The sequence below is a fragment of the Ustilago hordei genome, assembly GCF_900519145.1.
Source record: "Ustilago hordei strain Uho2 genome assembly, contig: UHO2_contig_03, whole genome shotgun sequence".
NCBI lineage: Eukaryota > Fungi > Basidiomycota > Ustilaginomycetes > Ustilaginales > Ustilaginaceae > Ustilago > Ustilago hordei.
In genome coordinates, this window is record NW_024545288.1 from 1,128,828 (window position 1) to 1,152,774 (window position 23,947).

Consider the following 23,947-nt stretch of genomic DNA (forward strand, 5'->3'; position numbering starts at 1 on the left):
GGATGCCCGGGACCTAAACGATGACAGTTATCCTCGACAAGCGGTCTGGCGGTGAAGGCACGGTGACCGTCGACACCACCCGTACATCACTCAACGGCTTCGGCGTATTCGCAATCATCGTTTTTGCCTCGGTTTCCCTCATCGTCATTAATCCTCTCCGCATCCGTATACCCCGCCTTGTCTCGATCCCTCTTCGCCGTGCTGGCCGCAAGACGTGGCTCTTCCTCGCTGGGCCATCCGATCCCAACCCAGAGCAGCAAGAGCAAGATGCTGTAGAAGAGCAACTTGGCTCATCAGTGCATGCCTCGCATGAGGAGGAACCGATGTACGTTACCATCGACCACGTCTCTGCACCTCTCATCGGCGTTCTTGTCTTGCTCGCGACCACCACAATCGGCGGTGAACAAGTGCGCCAAGGCATTGTAGGCGAGGACGGCATCGAGCCATATGACGTGCTTGCACTCTTCATCTCGCTAGCTTACATCGCGATCAGCCTCGATGCGACTGGACTGCTTCGCTTCCTTGCGTTCCTTATCTGTCTCAAAGCCGGTCGTCAGGGTCGTGAGGCAAAGGGAAAGACACTTTACTTTCTGCTGTACTTCTTCTTCTGGTCCGCAGGCGTGCTGGTCGGAAATGATCCAGTCATCCTGTCCGGGACTGCTTTCTTGGTCTACTTCACACGTGTGGCTGGTATCTCACCACCAGATGCTTGGATCTGGGCCGAGTTCGTTGCTGCCAACATCTCATCGGCCGTGCTGGTGTCTTCAAATCCGACGAATTTGGTTATCGCAACAGGTTTCGACGTCAACTTCATTACATACACGGCGTACATGGTTCTGCCTGCGTTCGGATCTGCAATGGGAGGACTGCTGGCTATGATGGTGTACTTCAGGAACAGAGACGGCGGTAGGAAAACAGAAGATGAGGCGGAGGACAAGTCAACCATCCGCAGGTTCGTCGAGAAAGTACCCGTGCTCGGTGACCGATTGCGCGGCGAGCGGAGCGAAAGTAACATCCGACAACGCTCTAACGTACCGGCTGCTGACGGCAACGCCACGCCTGGCGCGGAGCATCCCCACACAAACACCACCCGCAAAGCACCCTCGGCCAAAGGGGTTGGAGCGCCCCCCGCAGATCCAGCTTCAGGAAAAGCCTCAACCGCCCCCATCACTTCATCAGAGCAAAAATCCAAGACGAGGCCTCCGCTCATCTACATCCCTGAAAGGATCATTCGACCCGACGTAGACCCTCGTGCAGCGCTTGTTGACAAGTTCGGTGCCATTTTTGGCAGTATCGTCATGGCAGCCACTCTTGCAACACTGGTTGGAACATCTGTGGTGGGTGGAGTCAAGGTCTTTCAGATTGCGGTGCCGGGTGCAGTGTTGTGCTTTGTTAGGGATGGTGTGGCTGATTGGTTGCGATGGCGTAGCTTGATGCTGGAGAAGACGAAAGAGGGAGATGGTGAGCAGAAGACGAATGGAGACGAGGCTTCCAAGAAGGCAGCGGAGCAAGTCGAAGAGCTCGAGATGACAGCGATGCCCGCCACCGGTACTCGACCCGATCTGGCTCCTGTTGAGTTGACTGGTACCAAAGCCAGTGTCGCTCCTCCCTCCGCCACTGAAGAAGCTGGATCATCCAACATAACCACTTCTCCTGCTCCGGCCCGTAGCCGCAACCTCATCCGCCAAGGCATTCGTTTATACCGCCATCTCACTGAAGTCTTCCCCACCGTCAGCATCGTCCTCTCCCGTCTACCCTTTCCCCTCCTGCCCTTCGCATTTTCGATGTTCATCCTGGTCCAAGCCCTCGCTCATGTTGGTTTCATCAACATCCTCGCCGCCGGCCTAGGTCGTGTCTGCGCCGCGGGCTACGTTCCCACCGCTTTCTTCATCTCCTTCCTCGGCATCCTACTCTGCAACATTGGAGGCACAAACATCGGCGCCACAATCCTGCTCACCAAGTCTGTTCGCTCGCCGTACTTCTCGGGCAAGATTGCGAATCTGTCATCGAGAGACCAAGAGCTAGTGTTGAAGGTGGCACAGTATTCGATTGCTTTCGGCTCGAACGTCGGTGCGCTGGGTGGTACGTTCGCGGCAAGTTTGGCAGGGTTGCTTTGGTTGGGAGGGTTGAGACAGGGAGGGATCAGTGTAGGAGCAGGACAATTCTTGAGATGGTGTGCTGTGGTGATTGTGCCAAGTACGGTGATCGGGATTGCGATTATCGTTGCTGAGGTCAGGTACTTTCATGTTGATGCTTAGCCAATATTTCATCTTCTCACTCAATAGAAGGATACAGAATAGACACAATTCCCACAGCACCAGTACTGATTGCAAATGATGATGTTTGTAATGAATTGCATGAGGATTACATTGCTGACATATGACTGAATCAGAGATAGTGTCGCAGAGAATACAGCAAGACCTTTCCTCTTGTGTTACCGATGGCGACGTACTGACTAGCCGGGCTGAAATCGACCGACGAGACGCTGCCCAACGGTGTGCTGGAGGTGGGCCAATTACTGAACACCCTCATCGATGGGAAGTGAACCAACCTCAATGCATCCTTCTTAAACCTCGAAGCAATCGCCAGCATCTGGCCGTCGCCATTCCAGCGCATTGTTGTTGTCGCTGTGACCAGGTTCTCAAGTGTCTTGATTGGGTCGATGTTTCCTCCTGGTACCTTGCCGAACACAGCTGCCGATGTCGCGTCATCCACTGCACGTGCAGAGAGCATGAATGTAGAAGCGCCCCCAGCAGGAAGATACGAGGGATACGACTCAGCAGGGCGCTTGTAAACGTTGACGATACCACCTTCGCTGCCGACAGTCCAAAACTTGCCATTTGGCGACACTTCTAGTCCCTTGGCACCGAATGAGCCTGGGTCTTTCCAGATAGATGTGCAGCCAACTTCCATGCCTGTGTTACGTATATCCCAGAGATGGACACTGCCCTCAGTCGACATTGTGAGCAGCTCGACGTCCTTGCCGGTGCCAGTGACACCAATGCCAGTGCCTTGATCGCCAAGGACGGAAGCTGCGTCCCAAGTGAAACCTGAAAGGGCCGAATTCATGCGCACGGCCCCAATGCGTGTACCTCCTGCAGCACCCGAGCGGCCCCAGTCGAGTAGATGCACAACACCTCTCCGGCCACCGATCGCGAGCAATCTGTTGCCCTCTTCGGCGGTGTTGGGCTGAAACTTTGCATCAGAGAGCTTGAGCTCGGCACCATCGTCCTCAGCTGACGACTGCGAATGAAGCGATCCAGACCCACGCCATGGGATCGAACGCACGACACGACCGGCTTGCAAGTCGTAAGCGTACAAGAAAGGTCGCAGACCTGAGATGAGCGCTGATGACCCAGAGGGATGGAAAGAAGCGTGCTGTATAGGGAGGTCGGGAACGTGGATGGTCTGGACGAGCGGATTGGTCTTGCCGTCGATCTGGAAGAGACGAACACGCCTGTCGCGAGATGCAGTCATGAGCACGCTGGCACGTGGGCTTGGGTGGAAGCGAACCATCTCGATGCCTGGCAATGATTCTTCTGCGGCAATAGCGTTGACGTTCTGTGCATCGTTGGCATTGCGGAGTCGATCGAGCTCGATCTCACCTGCTTTGAGCTTGCCGCGTGCCTTGACAGACGGCAAAGATGAATCCTGGTCTCTGCTTCCGTAGCCCTCCACAAGACCGGTATCGCTGCGCAAGAAGTCGTGAATGCCCTTGTTGGCGTCCTCGTTGATGATGACAGCCTCGTTGCTGCCGTCTCCGAACTCGTCTGCTGGTTGGTCGGAAAGGGATGTGAGACGGAATGAAGCCCATCCTGGTCGAGGATGTAGCTTCTCAAACTGAGCGCGGAGTCGGAGCTCGTATTCAAGACCGCTGATCTTGGTCTCACCCACTTCTTCACGCAAGCGCCGCAAGCGAGCGACACCGACACGAGAGCCGTTGGCAGCGAGGTTATTATTGCGAGTGAGATCGATGGTGAGGGCGGCATCGTCTGGGTCGGACCAGACGCAGCGTTTTGTGCGCTTCGGTTTCTTGACTTGTGATGTGCTCGAGCTAGCTGCAGCATTGCGATCGATGAGAATATCATCATCATCACTGTTGTCGCTGTCAGCCTCGCTGCCATGGCGTTCCGACTGACCTTCTTGGAGCTGTTCATCGTTTTCACCTCCTGCTGTGTCTACCATGAAGAGGTCGTCATTTGCCACCACGTTGGTGCCTAGCGAGGCGTCGTCGTCATCATCGTCATCGCTGTTAGCATCGACAGCATCTTCGCCTGTTGCACGGCTCGTTGATGCCGAAGGCTGCGAAAGAAGGGAGGAGGAGCCACCAAAGATGAGCTTTTCGAGGTCGAGCTCGTTATCGGCGGGCGGTGGTGGTGAACGCTTCTTGCGACTGCCGGACAGAGCATTAGCATTGTCGCCGAGCACTACTTGCCCTTGATGCAGGTCAGCATCATTGGTTGTGGGTTGTGATGCGTTGACATCGTTTCTCGACCTCTTGCGTGACTTAACCATACTTACGCAGCAATATTGGGCCTGCAAGCTTGTCGTGTGCGGCCCAATAAAGTACTACTGTTGTTGTTGGTTGAGTAGAGAAGGTGCTAAGGGTTTGGCATGACTTGGTGTGAAGGAGTGTCAAGCTCCACTTGTTGTGCTTGCGGGCCACAGAACTTGCAAAAATCTCAAAAAGTTGCCAAAACTTTCGACTTCTTCTCAGGTTTCCTGTCAACTTTTGGATTAGGTGAGGATGACAAACCCTTCAATCTGGCGATTTTGGGAAATGTTAGAAGAAGAAAGCGGTTTCTATCGCGGCTTTTTGATTAGAAATAGGAAACTCGAAATGAGCCTCTCAGCCTGCCACAAATCTTCAGGGCCGGCGATGACCGACTGGCTGTACCGAAAATTCTCATTTTTTGTTTTCAATGCCCATTCTCAAGCGGGGATGGAATACGCGAGAGCAAGCCAAAGTTTGGCAACAGCAGGCAACAACTCCACGCAAACACTTTTCAGCTCACCAGAGCGAGCACGAGAGGAGTGACCGTCGGCTGCAGCCAATCGCTAACGGTGAGTCAGGAATAGTCAAATCTGAGACCCTCTTCGTGAGGTCAGATCGGTTCAAGAAAAAAAGTGAGAGAGTGAGGAAAGTGTCTCGTGAGCTCGCTTCTCATACTCAAAACTCATGATTAATATTGACAATCGTGGATCAAATTAGCCGGAGCTTCCCGTCACCAGACACTTCCGTTGACTTAGTTTCGAACATTGCCACCACCACCAGCTCCTTTCAGCGAAATCCACTCTGAGTCCTCGAGCACTCCTTTTCGCACTCGACTCGCAATACACTGCTTGATAGCCACCAGCGTATCTGTCTGCACGCGTCCCCTCTCACCACTGTGGCTCCTCAAGGCAACGCATAGAACACAACATCAAGGATCGACTGAATCATCCGGGATCTAGCCATCATGTCTTCCGCTCAGCAAGCACACTCAGACGCGGCTGGGTCGTATTCTCCCAGCCCAGGATCTAGAGAGCAACAGCAACAACAACAGCAACAGCAACAACAACAGCAACAGCAGTCGGCACCATCATGGAGCGATGGCTCGTCATGTCCTGTGCCACACGCCAAGTCGCAACCATTGCCTCCTGGCCATCCTCCTGTGCCTGACGCACCAGCATCTACATTGTTTCCTCCTACAGACTCACGATGTATCTTCTTCCGGTCGCCAGAGGATTTGGCACAAACACCGCCACTCTCTCGCTCAGCTTCGTCAACGATGCTCTCATCCACAACAACGCTGCCATCATTACACGAGCTTGCTGTGACGCACAGTGCATCCGCATACGAGTTTGACCGCGCTCAGAAGCTCGATCAGCAACGCAAAGAGGCCAACATCAATCCGTTACCCATTGACCGCGAAGGTCAGCTTGGACTCGATCCATCTTGCACACTCGTCCTTGCCAGTCGAAATAGTCAGCTTGCTCTCGTTCAGAGCTCACATGTCAGCGCCATGCTCGAAGCTCGTTACGGTCGATCATCACCGCTCTTCCGATCGCAGGTCGAGCAAGCCACTAGTGCGCTCGAAGCCGGCAGCAGTAGCAGCAGCCGTAGTAGCCGTGACCTATCCTCGCCACGACAGTCTCCATCGACAGCAACCACACGCCTGCAAAAGGTGGCAGACGAGCATTCAGAGGACGATGTTGCATTTCTTCGCAACTTGCTTGAGCGCTTCCACGTCGCACCACAAACACCGCTTCACCCACATGCTTTTCCCATTACATCCATGTCTACCGCTGGTGATCAAAATTTGCGTTCCCCGCTTTACGTCATCGGTGGAGAGGGCAAGGCTATCTGGACCAAGGAGCTCGAAGTCGCTCTCGAACAGGGCGCGGTCGATGCTATCGTCCACTGTCTCAAGGATGTCCCCACTGCTTTACCAAAGGGTCTTGAACTGGCAGCTGTCCTCGAGCGAGAGGATCCACGCGACGCCCTTGTGGTCAAGGCGGGTCTACCGTACAAGGTGCTCGACGAGCTGCCTGTGGGCTCCGTCATCGGTACCTCCTCCGTACGTCGTGTTGCTCAACTTCGCCGAAGATACCCTCACCTCGTGTTCAGCGATGTTCGCGGCAACATCAACACCCGTCTCGCCAAACTCGACGCCCCCAACGGTCCGTACACAGCTTTGATCCTCGCTGCTGCTGGACTGGTCCGTCTCAACTTCCACTCTCGTATCACTGCTTTCCTCAGCTCGCCTGTCCTGCTCCACTCGGTCGGGCAGGGATCGCTCGCAATCGAGGTCCGCACACCACCTGAAGGTGCCGATCCCACCACCAATCGAGATGCTCGCATTCGCGATCTCGTCCGATCCATCGGTGATTGGCGTGCCACGTTCCGTGCTGAAGCGGAGCGTGCGCTGTTGAAGGAGCTCGAGGGTGGTTGTTCCATCCCCGTCGGCGTCGAAACACGCTTCGAAGATCACGACCAAGTTGAGGGTCAGCGCAGCGAGGCCATCGCTCTTGTAGATGACTTTGTCACGAATGGGGATGCTGGCGCCAAGGCTGAATTGCCAAACAGCGGCATTCCACTTGTCAAGGATGGTCATACCATTCCTGCTTGTCAGCTCTCGACATCAGAGGAAGAAAAGATGCCGTCTACGCCTCAACGTCCAACGCTCGAGTCGCTCGCCACTGGCGTCCAGGAGATGGAAGCCGCTAAAGCACAGGCCAAGTCCACAGACGCCAGCAATGCCGCCACCATTGCCGACAAGATCGTCTCGACATCGTACAGCATCGTTGATCGCTCCACACCTGCTTCGGAGGGTCGCATGCTCCACCTCGACGCCATCGTTGTTTCACTTGATGGCAGCCAGGAATCGCGCTACTCTGCTTCCAAGCATTGCAAGACGGCCGAAGATGCGCGCGAGCTGGGTGTTCACCTGGCCAACGAGCTGGCGAATAAGAGAGGTGCTCGCGCCATCCTCGAAGAGGTCGAGAGACACCGCAAGATGGCAGAAGAGGCTGACCGACGTAGAAGAGAGGAGGCACGGAAACGTAAAGCACTAGGATTACCAGGCGGCTTGACCAACGCCATCACTGTCACGAACGGTGTGGCCGGTGCGGCAGAATCTGGCGATCTCAATGCCCTCAAGAAGTCAAGAGATGGCTGGATGCGTGGTCAAGCCGAGATCAGTCTCAACGCGGAGCTGGTGAAGTTGCGCAATACACATGCGACAGGTACAGGTGGTGCAGCCGATGCATCCTGCGATCCACTGGAGATGGATCGTCGTGGTGTTCCGCGTGACGATGGACAGCCTAAGGCTTGGGAGGTGTGAGCTCTTGTCATCAAAGATCGTTCAGCATTCCAATGATACCATTCATGATCTTGCACCCCTACAGATCGTGTGTAACTCTGACTGCCCGGAACAGGTCGATCTTAGTGTAGTGTAGTGCAAAAGCAACACTTCCGTACTTTGTTAGACCGCGTCTGTGTGGAGGCAAAACCACGTGACGCTGAGAAGCTTTGCTTTGCCGGATCGCGGAAGTCGTAACTTGCGCTGCAGCTTCACAGAAGAAAAATTTGAGTTTTTTTTTTTTTTTTTTTTTTTTTTTTTTGTTTTTTTTGGCTCAGACCAATTTTTCGCTTTCTTGATGTTCAGTCTCGAAGCTCAGACGTGCTCTTGTGTCGTCTGTCTCTCATCCTGACCGAACCCTGATCTCAACTTACGAGGCCAGCCCTTCTGAACTCCTTTCTCTTGTCATCGTAACCCTTACGTCCTTACACCTTACACCTTTCCGAATACAGTCTCGTCTCTTGTCAGCTGACAGGACGCCTACTCTCTGGCGCAGCTGTTTTAAGCTAGACCGACGATCACCTCTTTTCAAGGCGCTCGCGTGCCATCCACGTTTCCTCTGTTCACCCATCGCATATCTGCATTCAAGTAGATCTGCATCATACACACGTACTCACAAGATGTCGAGCTCAATGTCATCAGCGAGCTCGTCAAGCTCTCGCTCCTCTTTTGACGGCCCGTCAACTCCACCTGACACAGTGCACTCACTGCCCAACTCGCTGAAAGCCGCCCGACAAGAAGCTGGTATAGATGCCGAGCAGCCATTGTGGAAGAAGCGACACACCTTCTTTCCTCTTGAACGACAGGAGCGCTACTCTGCACCCACCGATAAGGGCTTCGTTGCACCAGAGTTGACCGAGCTTGTCGCACCCAACATCGAGTCGTTCAATGCACTCTGGGCCGAAGACCCATCTCTTGACCCACCACAAGGTGCAACCATTGCTGGCTTCCACAATGAAGGTACAGGATTGCTCGAAAAGTCGTTGGGACGCTTGCCACCACGTATCGTCTTTGATGGTCAAGGTGATGCCAACCACGGCCTCGGCAACCGCATCACACTTCGCATGGACAGCGTCAACCTCTCAAAGCCTCTCGTCAACGACCGCGCCAAGGGGGTCCGAGAGCGCAGAGTCTTTCCCACCGAGGCAAGAGAGCGTCTCTTTACATATACCGGAAAGCTTACTGCACGCCTCTGTTGGAGTGTCAACGGTGATCCCGAACAGAGCGAGATCGTAGCGCTTGGCAACTGTCCCGTACTCGTCAGGTCGAATCGTTGCAACCTGAGAGGCATGTCGTCACGCGAGCTCGTTGCGCATCATGAAGAGGCCAACGAGTTCGGTGGTTACTTCCTTGTCAACGGTAACGAGAGGCTCATTCGATATCTCATCGTAGCCAAGGCCAACAGTCCTCAAGCAATCGAGCGACCCAGTTTCGAAAAGCGCGGCCCAAGCTACTCGAACAAAGCTATCGTGATCCGATGTCTGCACAAGGAGGACTTGATCAGCGTCACCAACGCCGTCCACTACCTGCACAACGGTGGTCTCACATTACGATTCAGTTGGAGAAAGCAAGAATACATGGTACCCGTCGTCATGGTGCTCAAGGCGCTAGTTGACGCTACCGACAAGGAGATCTTCGCCTCCATCGTTCAGGGCGACTTCGAGAACACTTTCCTCACAGACCGTGTCGAGTTGCTTCTCCGCAACTTCAAGCAGTACAGTCTTTGGTCTGGGCACCAATGTCTCGAGTACCTCGGCTCCAAGTTCCGTGTCGTGCTCGGCTGCCCCGAGGACTGGACCGATGCGCAGGTCGGAAGCGAGCTCATCCACCGCATCTTCCTCGTCCACCTTGACAGTCCACGCGAAAAGTACAAGATGCTCATCTTCATGGTTCAAAAACTCTACTCGCTCGTTGCTGGCGAATCGTGCGCCGACAACGCTGATTCTCCCCAACACCACGAGATCCTCATGCCTGGTTTCCTCGTCGGTCAGATCATCAAGGAGCGCATCGACGAGGCCGTTGGCAACATCCGCTCTCAAATCGCCCGCGATGTTCGCATGAAGCTTAAGGGTGTCGACTTCTACGACTCAAGGTACATCAAGAAGACCATCGCCAAGGTCAACATCGACATCGGTGTCAAGATCGCATCGTTTCTTGCCACTGGTAACTTGTCATCACCGTCGGGTCTCGATTTGCAACAGACCTCTGGTTTCACTATCATGGCCGAGAAGCTCAACTTTGCGCGTTACCTCGCCCATTTCCGTTCCGTTCACCGTGGAGCTTTCTTCGCCGAGCTCAAGACAACATCAGTGCGAAAGCTGCTGCCTGAAGCATGGGGTTTCCTTTGCCCAGTACACACACCAGATGGTTCGCCATGTGGTCTGTTGAACCACTTTTCGCACACTTGCAGAATGACAACGCGCCAGCCAGGTGTCTCGCATATCCACGCCTTGCTTTCGGGTCTCGGCATGACTGAGGCTGCGTTCGCTGTCGGTGCTGTTGGCGCTGTAGGCCAGAAGCATGCTGGCGTGCGCGACAACATCGTCGTCGTTCAGCTCGATGGTGCCGTCCTCGGTTACACCACGCCTGCGCTTGCCAAGCACATGGCTACTGCTCTCCGTATCTGGAAGACCGAGGGCTTACACCACGTGCCTCTTGATCTCGAGATCGGCTTCGTCCCCACCTCGCGTGCTGGTCAGTACCCGGGTCTCTACCTCTTCTCGAGCCGGGCACGTATGATGCGTCCCGTACGATTGCTTCACAACAATAAGATCGACATGGTTGGTCCTTTCGAGCAGGTCTACCTTGACATTGCCTGTGACCCTGCCGAGATCGTGCCTGGTGTGTCGACTCACGTCGAGTTGGCTCCCACATCGATTCTTTCAGTACTTGCCAACTTGACACCGTTTTCTGACTACAACCAGTCGCCACGTAACTGTTACCAAGCACAGATGATGAAGCAGACCATGGGTACCGCCTCGACCGCAGTCGGCAGGAGGACGGACAACAAGCTGTACCGTATCCAGACGCCGCAGACACCCGTTGTCAGGCCAGAGCTCTACAACAAGTACGCTTTCGACGACTACCCTAACGGTACCAACGCCATCGTCGCCGTTATCTCCTACACAGGCTACGATATGGAAGATGCCATGATCTTGAACAAGAGCGCTCACGAGCGTGGTTTCGGTTACGGTACCGTCTACAAGTCCGAGACGATCGACCTTCGCGATCTCAAGGGCAAGTCGAGCTCGAGCGTGCCCACCTTACACTTTGGTTTCGCACCCAATTACAAGGCCTCCGAAGCGCAGCGCAACATTCTCGATCAGGATGGCTTGCCTTATGTCGGCCAGAAGGTGCTTGCAGGTGAACCAATCTGCGCATACTGGGACGAAGTCAGCGGCAAAACTCAGTTCAAGAAGTTCAAGGGTGACGAATACGCCTACGTCGACACTGTCCGTTTGCTTGGCTCGGACGCTGGTATGGGTGGAGGCGACGGTGAGTGCCAGAAGGTTCAGATCATGTTGCGAATTACACGTTCGCCTGTGATCGGTGATAAGTTCTCCTCGCGACACGGTCAGAAGGGTGTCTGTTCGCAGAAGTGGCCTGCTGTTGACATGCCATTCTCCGAGAGTGGTATGCAGCCCGATGTGATTATCAACCCACACGCTTTCCCTTCGCGTATGACGATCGGCATGTTAATCGAGTCGATTGCGGGCAAAGCGGGTGCCATGCATGGTATCGCCCAGGACTCAACGCCTTTCACCTTTAGCGAAGACTACACCCCCACCGAGTTCTTTGGCGAGCAACTCAAGGCAGCCGGCTACAACCACGTCGGCAACGAACCTATGTACTCGGGTATCACAGGTCAAGAGCTGCGTGCAGACATTTACCTCGGCGTTGTCTACTACCAGCGATTGAGGCACATGGTCAATGACAAGTTCCAGGTGCGAACCACTGGTCCCGTTCACGCATTGACAAGACAGCCCATCAAGGGTAGGAAACGAGCCGGTGGTATTCGTTTCGGTGAGATGGAACGTGATGCTTTGCTGGCACACGGAACATCCTACATGCTGCAAGACCGACTCATGAATTGTTCGGACTACTCAACCTCCTACGTCTGCCGAACCTGCGGTTCATTGCTCTCTGTCGGGTTCGACAACAGCCAATCTCAGTCCAACGGCGGCGGAGCCATCACGACCATCGACATTACCACTCAGGGCACAACACCGATCTTGGGTCCCAACGGAGAGTATTGTCGTGTCTGCAGGGCTGAAGATGAAGTTCGTCGTCAGCAAGGTCTTGAGCCTTTGCGAGGCAAAAGAATGCCTGTGGGTGGTGTCGAGGGCTACATTGGTATCTCGCAATCGAACGTGATCAACAACGTCACTGGCGGTGATTTGGATGTTGTTGCCGTGCCATACGTGCTCAAGTATCTGGTGGCAGAGTTGGCAGCGATGGGTATCAAGATGAGCTTTGGGGTTTCGCCTTAGAATAAGATTTCCTTCCATCTTTTTTTCTGTTTCCGTTTAACATTCTCTTTTGGCTTTCGAATACAACATCTCAATTGGTAGTGAGTCAAGCTGAGGAAGTCAACCTGTTGAACTCATCGCTCAAAGCTCCAGGACCGTCAACAGTCGGTCGGACATGGGGAATTGGAAGATCTGATCAATGTTAGAATGCCCGATGCAGACAATGAGTTTTTTTCTGCCTCGTTTGTGGAGGCGTCGGGATCCGAAAATAGAGCTCGTTTAGGCTTACCCGAGATGCAGGAAGACCGAGGATGGTGAGGGAACAAGATGCATGTGAATTGCATGATTGGTTGATACGGCAACGACTCAGGAGCTATACATAAGAAGACAACCAAAGGGGCTCAACAGGAGACACACGATTGGCTTGAGGTAGTGTAGCGTTCCTAGAGACGATAGCAGGGTATATATACACATGTAGCTTCATCCTCCTCGAGAAATAAGAATAAGCATTGTAGTTAGCATACACCTGTGCGAAAGGAGCTAGATCGTAGCCCGGACAAAGTGGTGTCTTTTACTTCAATCTTCAACTCCACTGTCCTGTCTCGATCGGCGAGCCTCATCGGCACCAGCAGGCCCTGTAGTGAGGCAAGCTGTTCTCCGGTTTCGGCATGCTGGACATGTTGTATCGCTTGTCGCACAGTTCAGTGACCTTACGATGGCTTGTTCGCCACAGAAGCAGCAAAGAAAAACGACTTGTATCGGACTCCGGGTGTTCCAAACTCTTGGTTGAGCATCTGTGGAGCTTGTCACACCCATAGCGGTGCACCTCTGACATTGGCATCCCCTGTGTGCCAATCAGTCGCAGCAGAAGAAAGAGCAACGTCCCTCAACGTCAACGACGGGGGCTCAGCGCTATGCGGCCGATACCAAACACGTTGATGCGGAAACGGAGGCATTATTGGCTATCGATCACTTTTTGTCAGGACGGGACAAGACAAGGAAGACTAGTTAAGTGAGAAAGGACGGCCCATGAGGTCCCAAGTATGTGGTCAACTTCACTGGACAGGTCGGTAGGCTGCCTTGTACTGTTGTGAAGGGAATCCTAGACTTTTGTTCCTGCCTTTGACATGTTGTGGTTTGCTTGCAGCTCTCCTATTCTTCGGTTTGTTGCAGATGCACTTTGTCACTTTGTCACTGCTTTGCTCGCTTGAAATGCTCGATGGGCAAGGCTTGCACTTATTGTCTTAACTTGGCTCTTCTACCTGTCAAAGAGTTCTCTGCGTCACTCGATTCTGTCTCCAAGAACTGTTTCCACGGCTTGTGCACAACGGAGCTATCGCCTTTCCTCATCTGGCTGAGGCTCTTTCCTCCACAGCCACGGGCGCACCTCCGGCAACGATGGAACCCTGGGCTGCCAAGTGCCAAAGTCTTCTTGTTGACAAGAGTAAAGAAGCGTAGAAGATGTTCGATTTAGCGTTAGAAAGGGGGAAAGAAAAGGGAAAAAAAGAAAAAAGGGAAAAAAAGAAAAAAGGGAAAAAAAGAAAAAAGGGAAAAATTGCATGTCTGTCAGTGCAGACTGTGCAATCGTCGTATCCATCCTGAGCCCGTTTTTGCTGTCTGCCAATTGACTCTGCTGCTTTGCTGCCTTGAAATTTGATCTCAATTGCGACTGTAGCCTAACCTTGACGACTGCGCATCAGCGCCACGCCAGCTAAGTCAGTTAAACGATACTGCCATCATGGTCCCTTCTCGTCAACACCGTCGCCTAATCCCCTCTCTCAACACCATCGACGCTCTCGGGTTAATCTTCATACTATAGCAGTCCTCTCTGCACATCTCTTCGTTTGTCTACTCTTTCGTGGACCCCTATCTACCGTCCTCTTCGCTTCTCGGCTTGATTCAGCCTTCTTTCAACACACACATCGCATCGCCTCTCGCAGAAACATTCGCAACCACATAGACTTGCTCCCACCGCCACCTTCTCGTCGACTCGCCTCGCCTCGTCCTTGTAAAAGTTCACTTTAAATTCTACATTGGAGCCTCAGCCAGTTTCGCTGATCTTTCCTTGGATCGACAAGAGTTTATCCGGTCTCAGTTCCGGTTGGCATCACAGACTCCAACATCAACGCAGATTCGTGCAGCCTCAATACCTCTGCGCACCTGCTCGCTCAGGCCTTCCACATTGCCTTCTATTGACATTGACTATATTGCGCTCGTCCGGCCAGGAGTTTACACTGTTGCTACCTTGCTACCGCCTTGCCACTTCTGCATCTCACAAACCTGACTTAGCACTTTATCGGCACCGACCTACTCAGTCGACCCAACCATCTATCTCAACAACACCATACTGAAGCTACCATCCTCGTCCGGCGTCATTGAGCGAGACTTGGCCTTTCATGGACGGATCCGCTTCTTCGTCTTCGCCTAGCGCCTCTGATGGCGGCAGCGCAACTACTGCTGGCTCTGACGCCGATCGCAGTGTACTCATTTGCTTGCTTCGTCTCGATTTGCGCATTCACGACAACCCACTCTTCCACTACGCTCACCAAACACCTAAACCTATCCTCAGCACCGTAGAAAAGACTGTAGACCTTAGCAAACTTGAAAATGAGGCGCTTCTTGGCTCCACCGCTGATTACCTTCTTCCCGTCTTTGTCTTTGACGAGCGCGAGATGGAGCTCAGCGGCTTGCCGGGCTTTCAGCGCAAGGGTCCCGAAGCGCGAACAAAGGTGTACGGCTTCTGGAAGACTGGGGGTTTTCGAACTCGTTTCATCTCCGAGTCGGTCTACGATGTGCGTTCACGCCTTCGTAATGTTGGCTCCGACTTGCTCATCCGCTTCGGTATCCCCGAAGATGTGATCTACAACCTTGTACAGGCTTTCCAAGCTGATGGCACGCATGTAGAAGGTGTATGGATGCAGAAAGAGATGACCTACCCCGAGATCAACGTCGAGAACGCCATCGTCGAGAAGCTTCAGGGCAGTAGCGTACCCTTTCGGTTCGTTTATGGCAAGACTCTTATTCATCCCTCGGATCTGCCCTTCGACAGCAGCGAGACTCCTGACGTCTTCACTCCCTTCCGTAAGAAGGTCGAGGCCCTCGGTCCCAACATGGTTCGTGCTGTCAAGCAACCACCCGCCAAGTTCAAACCGTTCCCACCTGTCGTGCCCAAGACTTCCGACTATGCTCTCGACGTATCCTACGAAGTCGATGTGGACGGTCTTGCACCACGCGCATCAGAGACCAAGGCTAAGCAAGAAGGCGAGGTCTCGTTCCATGACATCCTTCGATTCCTTCTGGCACCTCTCAATGACTCGCAACTTCCGCCAACACTCGAGGCAAGCGCGTTGCTACAACAAAGACATCCCGCGTCCGCCTTCCCATTGCGAGGTGGCGAGTCTTCTGCGTTGGATCGACTTGATTGGTACTTCGTTCGTGGCAAGTCCGCTGACTCGTCTCGCTGGGGCAAGGCGGATCCACCACCGGTAGCACGCTACAAGCAGACTCGAAACAACCTCATCGGTCATGCCTACAGTAGCAAGATGTCGCCGTTCCTTGCCTATGGTAGTATCTCGCCACGACAGATCTGGGAAGCGCTCGATGACCACGAAACGAAGTTCGGAGAAGATCAGAACACCTACTGGGTCCGCTTCGAGCTCTTGTGGCGAGACTACTTCTTCTTTGTTGCAGAGAAGTTTGGTCACCTCGTTTATGATCTTGGCGGCTTCGAGCGAGCTACCGATCCTCGCCAAGCCGCCAAGAAGATGGAAGAAGGTTGGTGGCGAAAGTGGGAACCTATCAAGGACGGCGCCGAGCATGAGATGACCCGTCTTCTCGAAGGTCGCACCGGTATTCCATTCGTCGATGCCAACATTATCGAGCTCAGAGAGTCTGGCTTTATGTCAAATCGTGGCCGTCAAAACGTTGCAAGTTTCTTATCCAAGGACCTGGGCTACGATTGGCGTATCGGTGCCGAGTTCTTTCAATCCCATCTCATCGACTACGACCCAACTTCGAACTACGGCAACTGGCAGTATGTCGCTGGTGTCGGTAACGATCCAAGAGCTTCGCGACAGTTCAACATCATCAAACAGGCCAAGGACTACGACTCGCACGGTGATTACGTCAAAATGTGGATCCCAGCGCTCCGTAACCTGCATGCCGACTACGTTCACACACCATGGTTGCTCACTGCCGAGGAGCGTCGGCGTTACGGCCTCAAGACGACCAAGATGGACGTCACCATTGACGGATACCCCGCCGAGCCTCTGTTTGAAGATGAGGGATGGCACCGACACTACGAGCGCAAACAAGGCGTTGGCTCCAAGATGCACGGCAATCCACAAGAGAAAATCAAGGACGGCAAGGTACCTCGACGTCATCGACCTAGCTATCGTGTACAGCCTGCCACGTATGGCGCCTTGTCGGACGGCAATCACTTCGACCAGCTTTCGGCCTCTGCCGGCACATTAGGCAACCACCACCAAGCTGAGGGTGGCAGTGCGTCCCGAAATGTCATCCCACCATTGCAAGGCGCATCTGGGTTTATCGGGCAGTCGTACAGCGCTCGTCCTAATCAGTACTTTCCTAATGTCGGTGCGCTCAACATCTCGAGCGGCTCAGAACGCAGCGGTTCGCCATTTGGCACTTCGCCAGCTGGGCACAACTCTGGCGGCATGAACAAGTACGCTCGTCCACCAACAGGTGGCAGTACAGGGACACCCGACTTGCCAGCATTGGTAGGTCGCGCACCGGGTAACGCTTTTGATTTTGGTCCAGGGAGGACAGGCACTGCTTCTTCGATCGACATGCCGAACGGCAGGGTGCGTCGTACCGGTGGCAATGGTGGTAACGGTGGCTCCTCTGGCTCCGGCTCTTACAATGACCCAAGTTCCAATTTGGGCGCGTATTCAACGTTGACAAATGGTTATTCCGATCTTCTCTCAACAAGAGGCGCTAGTCACGGAGGAGGTAATGGACACGGCAACGGGCATGGAAACGGAAACGTTAACGGCGGCAACTCCAACGGCACGAATACACTCTCAAAAGCCGATCTGGAGACAAGCTGGCGTCGTGGATCAAAGTGAATGATCCTGACCTAAGCTATACTGTCGCTGCATTCAGTATACACTTCACTCTACACAGTCAGAGACTCAGTTTCCCAGTAATCTTTTCTATAGTGGTTGTCTCTTGCAATGCATGTGGTCACTCTCGGCGTTCATCCTGTTCTCCATCGTGACTTTGGTGCGAAAACATTTCCTCGGTGAAACTCAGAAGTGCTGCATGTCATAGCACCGTAGAGTGAAGAGCTCGGCTTGTGCTGATCGAATGATTCAAGCGACAGCTCAGCTCCGTGATGAGGTGGAACGAAGCTAGAGGTGAATGTTCGAGCATCGCAGCATGAGGCGAGAACGTCTTCCGAAGGATGACGGATGAGCACGCCGAATGACGAGTGAGATCGCTGTGACTGTCATTGATTTTTGGGTAAATCAGTGTAGTCGCAGGCAAGTGACTCCAAAGGATCTGCGTGAGACTCCTCCGTCTGATCGCGGAGCCTAATGCGCAGATAACGAATTGTGTCCGCTGGTACACGAAAGCTTGTCGTCTGACAATGGAGCCTATCCTGATCCGCTTGTCGGCAGTAAACATGGACCGTCGATCTCATCAACGCATTCGACCTTTGCCAGCATAAAGCATTTATCTAGTTGAAGCACGTGGTGCCTCGGCGACTGAAGCATGCATATGCAGCCTTCGCCAAGCCCATGTCCAATCACCAACCTTGCTCCCTCAGACTTGATGCAATGCCTGGGCTGACTGCTGAACCTCAAGATGCCAGTCAACAGCAGCTGGTGTTTTCCTCCCCTTTAGTCTCTCATTCACACTCCTACTCTATTGACCCCTAGTACCATACACACATGGAAGAGCATTGATGCATATATAAGCACATGATTCACTATGTACTTAGAAATGATTTATCATTGCAATCGACACTTGTGATCATTGACTTTGATGCACCTCCAATTGATCTCAATGATGCTCTTTAACTGATTAAGAGTCTGAATGCTCTTGCCATATGATCCTTGACACCATGCCCTCACAACCCAATGATCCACATCCCACCAATGACCCCTCACATGAGGAACCATCTGACAATCAGGCTGAAATGATTCTGGCACCTGCAGAACATCAAAGAATCACCAAATCTGATTCCAACTCCTCCAATGACTCCAACAGCAATGACAGCAAACTAAGTGAACCCCTGCTTGACCTCAATGACATCAACAAGATGAATATTAACACCCTCTGGACTATCATCACACAATCCACCCTATGCAAACAAGCCAAGACCTCTTCATACAAGCTACCTTCCAAATGCTGAGGTTTCCTCCATGAGGTGACCCAACTCAACAAAGCATTAAAGGATACTCCCAAACTAACCATGAAGAACTGGTATGCTTGGAACCCTCATTTCTGGGACATACTGGCCTCATGGTCCCCAGCTCTCAAGCACCTTGATGGCACCACCAAACCAGGTGATAAGAAGTACAACCAGAAATTGGATGTGAAACTCCATATGATCATCCAGAGCAATGCAAAACTCATTGGTCAAGACAACATGAACTATCTGTTCATACAACCTGCAAATACTGAATCATGGAGGACCCATGAATTGTATGCCTGACTCAAGAAAGACCTCACCAAGATGGAACACATTGCCAAATCAACTCTTCTCTACAAGGCCAGAAGGATCTGCATGCTTAATGCAGATGTCCATAAATTCACTGCTGACCTAAATGAGCATTGGGCCAAGGCCAAAGCCATGGGCTTCAATCTGACAAGAGTCCTCAAGATCAAGACTCTTATCAATCAGGCAAGGTTTGTGATGGCCTACAACACATGCATCATGAACTTGCAAGACAATGGCTGAGGAATGGACTACAATGCAATTTGTGCAGCCCTATTCAAATGACAGGATGACATGGCAATGAAACCAAGTCACAGAACTGAAGGCAAGACCACACAAGCTTTTGTTGCTAATGGGAAAATCACAAACCAGGACACCTACAGCATGGGAAAACCAGGTCCCAATGGCCATCAAAGATGTTATTACTGTCAGGGAGAAAACCACATTAGTCATTTCTGCCCTAAGAATCCAAATGGTGAATACCAAGCTAACAATGTCACTGACCCAGCCACTGGATCAAAGGACAATCAGACATCCACCTAGGAAATCTGGTGCACCATCACATCAGCATATCACACTCCCTTGGAACAACAACCCAACTCATGGGTTATAGACTCAGGGGTGACTGACCATATTACAAATGACAATACAACTCTCATTTCACCATCTCCATGCACCAGATTTGTGAAAACTGCTGGTGGAATGAGAATTAAAATCAAGGCTAGAGGCCAAGTCATTGTCAATGTTGATGGACACAAGGTATATCTCAACAATGTACTTTATGTTCCAGAAGCAAGTGTAAATCTAATGTCAGTGCAAGCTCTAACAAACAACAGTGTACATGTGATATTTATTCCAGAGAATGCACACCTTAAGTGGCCCAACAGCCATGAAGTAAAAGGATATACTAATATCCATATGAGGCATTGGGAAATCCACCCAACAAAGGCAGAAGCCCTCATATCAACAATAGATGATGAAATGAATGATCTACCAGAACAACTCAATACCAATGACCCACCAAAACCACAAAGTTTCACTAGGGATTTCATTCATGAACGATGTGGTCACCCCAGCTGTGACAAAAGCAGAATGATAGAAAACACATACAACATCAAGATCAGACCATACAAATGTCAAGACTGCATGGTGAGCAAGTCAATGAAAGCACAAATGGGACAAGGTAGTGGTGAATGTGCCAAGTATCCATTAGAGCTTCTACACATTGACTTGGCAACACACTTCTCAACAAAAACAGAATTCACCTCCATATTGGTGGCAGTAGATGATGCATCCAGTTTCACTTACATCAAGCCTCTATGTTCAAAGGCTGATGCATTACAAGTATTGAAAGAATGGGTCAACTATGCCGAAACTCAAACTGGACACAAACTCAAGGCTCTCTGGTCAGACAATGGAATGGAATGGATCAATGCAAACACAATCGCATGGCAGAATGATGCAGGCTTTTGATGGCAGAAGACATTGACATACAACAGTGAACAAAATGGAAAGGCAGAATGGACCATAAGGACAATCAGAAACATGATGATGGCAATGATGTGATCACATAGTTTACCCCAGACTTTCTGGCCATTTGCAGTCGAAGCAGCAGTCTTTACAAAGAACTTGATACCAAATGTCCAGGGTTGCATTCCATATCATGTATTCTATGATAGAGACCCCAAGAAACCATTTAGCATGCTTCAAACTTTTGGGTGTCTTGCCTGGGTACATGTGCCTAAGATGAAAAGGAAAAAGCTTGATGACCCAGCTATACCTGCCATATTCGTTGGATACAATGAGGAGCACAAGGGGTGGAAGTTCATATCCCCAAAACACAATCCAACAGTTTTTTGGTCCAATGCAGCTAAATTCCTGGAGAACAAGTCATGGGATGAATGTACAGAAGTGACACTGGGTTATGACATGGACCCTGAGTATCACATGGAGGATATTGAAGACATATGATACACTGAACAAGACATTCATGATGAGGAGCAATGAGGACCAATTGAAGATATATATCAACAGGAAGACCAACACACACTCGTAATGACCATGGCATCAATGGAAACGGTAAACAAGGATAGCACTCGTATGATTGAGCAAGTGCATCCATGGCTGCATCCAACAACAGTTATGGCAGCTCTCAGGACATACCAATCACAGTTACCTCCACCAGGGGAACTGTATTGGTTCCAACAGAAACTTTGATGCCAAGGTAAAATACCAGAATTGCCACACATCGCATGTGATAACATGAGTGCAAACTCAGCCAGTGCAGTAAACCTGAAACCAACTGTGAAGGAGGCTCTCGCTGGGCCAGATCAATCTCATTGGTGTGAAGCGATCTGTGCTGAGCTGGAGGGTCTCAAAAGTATGAACATCTCGGAGGTCATCAACATGCCACCAAAAGCCCACCTCATTGACTCAAAGCTAGTGCTTAATGTTAAAATGGATGTGAACAGGGTACCATACAAATTCAAAGCACAACTCTGTGCATGAGGGTTCTCACAGAGGGAGGGTTTGGACTATATGGAAATCTTTGTGCTGGTGGTACCTAGAGACACAATCCAGATGATACTGGTAATAGCAGCTAAACTTGATTGGGAACTGGATTCAATAGACATTAAACAAGCATACATCAATGCAAGGCTAGAGCATAACATCTACCTCAAACCACCTGAAGGTACAAATGCCCCCCCTGGAAAGGTGTACAAACTGCTCAAGAGCCTCTATGGCCTCAAGCAATCTGGACAAGAATGGTATAAGGAAATGGATTCTCACCTGTGACATATGGGATTCTTTCCAGTCCAGGGAGCACCATGTGTATATTCAAGAGGAGCAGGACAGGAACAAGTCATCATTGTGGTGTACATGGATGACATGCTCATTATGGCTCCACATAGGTCACAGGTAGATGAAGTGAAACAAGCAATCCTCAACAAATGGAAAATTGAAGACAATGGTCCAGTGACAGAGTTCTTGAAGATTAAGATTACAAGGGACCAAACAAAGTGGACCATGGATCTGGATCAACAGGCATATATCAAGGAAATCGTTAAGGAATGGATAAAACCTAATGATAAAACCTGGATACCAATGATGACCACTCCCATGAAGGCAGCTAACGAACTCACATATGACAACAAACTAAGGGAAACTTACCCTGCACTCATAGGTAAGTTGCTCTGGGTATCAAATACTGTCTGCCCAGATATCTGCTATGCAGTCAATACACTCACATGACACATGTCTTGACCAACTGAAGAAATGATGCTAGTGGCACTATGCATCATCAAATATTTGAACCAGACTCAAGATAATGTACTACACATTGGTGGGATGGATGTTACAGGCAATGCTATCGAAACCTACATGGATGCGAACTGGGCTTTGGATCCCAATGCTGATAGGAAAAGCACTTTGGGTTTGATTGTGAAAGTTTTCAGAAATATTGTCACATGGAACTCCCATATACAGAAGTGTGTGGCTAGCTCAGCAGTCAAAGCTGAATATGTTGCAGGATCAGCAGCCATCAGGGAAGCTCTGTTCCACAGACATCTTCTCTGTGGACTAGGATTTGGAGACCACACTCCCACCATCTTTATGGACAACACAGGTGTCAGGGGTCTCGCGCCTGAAACCCAGGTCGGTCTGTCGAGATACTCGGTGACTATCAAACTGTGTGACAGCTATTGTCTCAGTATCGGTCTTGATGAGCTAGTTGCTTGGTGACTATCAAGTTGTGCGATGACAGCAGGTGACATTTGTTGTATATACTGTCATAGGTTTTGGCTGACCTCTGTGGACACTCCATTCAGGGGTAGCTCGGCACAATCAATATCAATGCATAGGTTATGATGACACCAAGGTCTGGTGTGGGTGTTGATGATGATGAGGTTGATGGTGTTGGTGATAAGGTTGGTGGTGTGGGTGATAGGGTTGGTGGCATCAACACAAGTGTCCAGTGTGTTGACTGATGCTTGAGGTGATCCCTGGACCACAGTGGACTACTGCCTTTGGTTCTATCTATATCCAGACCGCTGGTTTACTATGAACTGCCTTCGGACATCAGGTAGTGGTGATACAACACACACACTATGATGAGGAGCAACCTTGATAGATTGCTGCTATGCTGACTGAAACTAATATATACTTATGCTGAAGTGATAACTAGTTATGATGGGTGTGTAGAGTGGATGAGGATCCACTCGACCTTTGATGATGAGAAAGCATGGTTATATACCTCTTCACAGCATCACCAGCAATGCTGCTCCTGCTCTCTCTCCAGAGAGTACCTTCTTCATTGAGTACTGTTCAGGAGGCCTCTCATGCTTGCTTGGCACCCCTATGCCTCTTGAGCTGTGTTGACTCCTTCGACACTGCTCCTCCTCCTTGCTATCCTGCTTGCTTGGCACCCTTGTGCCTCCTGAGTGGTGTCGACTCCTTTGACACTGCTCCTCCTCCTCCAGACCTGGTGTCGACTCCTTCGACACTGCTCCTCCTCCTCAGGACCTGGTGTCGACTCCTTCGACTCTTGTCTCTCGAGCCCCTGAGTGGTAACCATCTGCATGCTCCTTGAGCTTGGTCCTCTTCGTGGCTGTGCCTGCTCCTTGAGCTTGGTCCTCCTCGTGGCTGTGCTTGACCCTCCTCGCATATGGCTCGGTCCTCCTTTGCATGTGAGTCCATAGAAGTCCATGGTCTCCATGGAGACTGCACTACGACCATGCTCTCTACTGGTATCGACTAGATCTTCGATACCTGTGCTCCTTCCATATGAACCAGTGACCCTCCTGCTTCTTGAGCATCCAGGCCCATGACAGTAACCATCTGCATGCTCCTTGAGCTTGGTCCTCTTTGTGGCTGTGCCTGGCCCTCCTCGCATATGGGCTTGGTCCTCCTTTGCATGTGAGTCCATAGGAGTCCATGGTCTCCATGGAGAC

The 23,947-nt window shown here is 51.5% G+C and overlaps 7 protein-coding genes across 7 annotated transcripts; 6 read left to right on the plus strand and 1 right to left on the minus strand.

Annotated features, from left to right (window-relative positions):
* Positions 1 to 20: 20 nt before the first annotated feature.
* On the plus strand, positions 21 to 2,258 carry UHO2_01954 (uncharacterized protein; the record flags this gene model as incomplete). The annotated part of the gene is made up of 1 exon (XM_041559391.1): positions 21 to 2,258. One exon carries the CDS (start codon positions 21 to 23, stop codon positions 2,256 to 2,258), a length of 2,238 nt encoding a protein of 745 aa, XP_041415325.1.
* A 130-nt stretch (positions 2,259 to 2,388) lies between these two features.
* On the minus strand, positions 2,389 to 4,515 carry UHO2_01955 (uncharacterized protein; the record flags this gene model as incomplete). The annotated part of the gene is made up of 1 exon (XM_041559392.1): positions 2,389 to 4,515. One exon carries the CDS (start codon positions 4,513 to 4,515, stop codon positions 2,389 to 2,391), a length of 2,127 nt encoding a protein of 708 aa, XP_041415326.1.
* A 944-nt stretch (positions 4,516 to 5,459) lies between these two features.
* On the plus strand, positions 5,460 to 7,826 carry UHO2_01956 (uncharacterized protein; the record flags this gene model as incomplete). The annotated part of the gene is made up of 1 exon (XM_041559393.1): positions 5,460 to 7,826. One exon carries the CDS (start codon positions 5,460 to 5,462, stop codon positions 7,824 to 7,826), a length of 2,367 nt encoding a protein of 788 aa, XP_041415327.1.
* Positions 7,827 to 8,464: 638 nt separating this feature from the next.
* On the plus strand, positions 8,465 to 12,334 carry UHO2_01957 (putative RPA135 - DNA-directed RNA polymerase I, 135 KD subunit; the record flags this gene model as incomplete). The annotated part of the gene is made up of 1 exon (XM_041559394.1): positions 8,465 to 12,334. One exon carries the CDS (start codon positions 8,465 to 8,467, stop codon positions 12,332 to 12,334), a length of 3,870 nt encoding a protein of 1,289 aa, XP_041415328.1.
* Positions 12,335 to 14,709: 2,375 nt separating this feature from the next.
* On the plus strand, positions 14,710 to 17,400 carry UHO2_01958 (uncharacterized protein; the record flags this gene model as incomplete). The annotated part of the gene is made up of 1 exon (XM_041559395.1): positions 14,710 to 17,400. The coding sequence occupies one exon, from the start codon at positions 14,710 to 14,712 to the stop codon at positions 17,398 to 17,400; it is 2,691 nt and encodes an 896-aa protein (XP_041415329.1).
* A 1,001-nt stretch (positions 17,401 to 18,401) lies between these two features.
* UHO2_01959 (uncharacterized protein) lies at positions 18,402 to 18,692 on the plus strand (the record flags this gene model as incomplete). Its single annotated transcript, XM_041559396.1, has 1 exon — positions 18,402 to 18,692. One exon carries the CDS (start codon positions 18,402 to 18,404, stop codon positions 18,690 to 18,692), a length of 291 nt encoding a protein of 96 aa, XP_041415330.1.
* Positions 18,693 to 19,016: 324 nt separating this feature from the next.
* Positions 19,017 to 20,471, plus strand: UHO2_01960 (uncharacterized protein; the record flags this gene model as incomplete). Its single annotated transcript, XM_041559397.1, has 3 exons — positions 19,017 to 19,189; positions 19,316 to 19,473; positions 19,567 to 20,471. The coding sequence occupies 3 exons, from the start codon at positions 19,017 to 19,019 to the stop codon at positions 20,469 to 20,471; spliced, it is 1,236 nt and encodes a 411-aa protein (XP_041415331.1).
* Between the last annotated feature and the right edge of the window lie 3,476 nt (positions 20,472 to 23,947).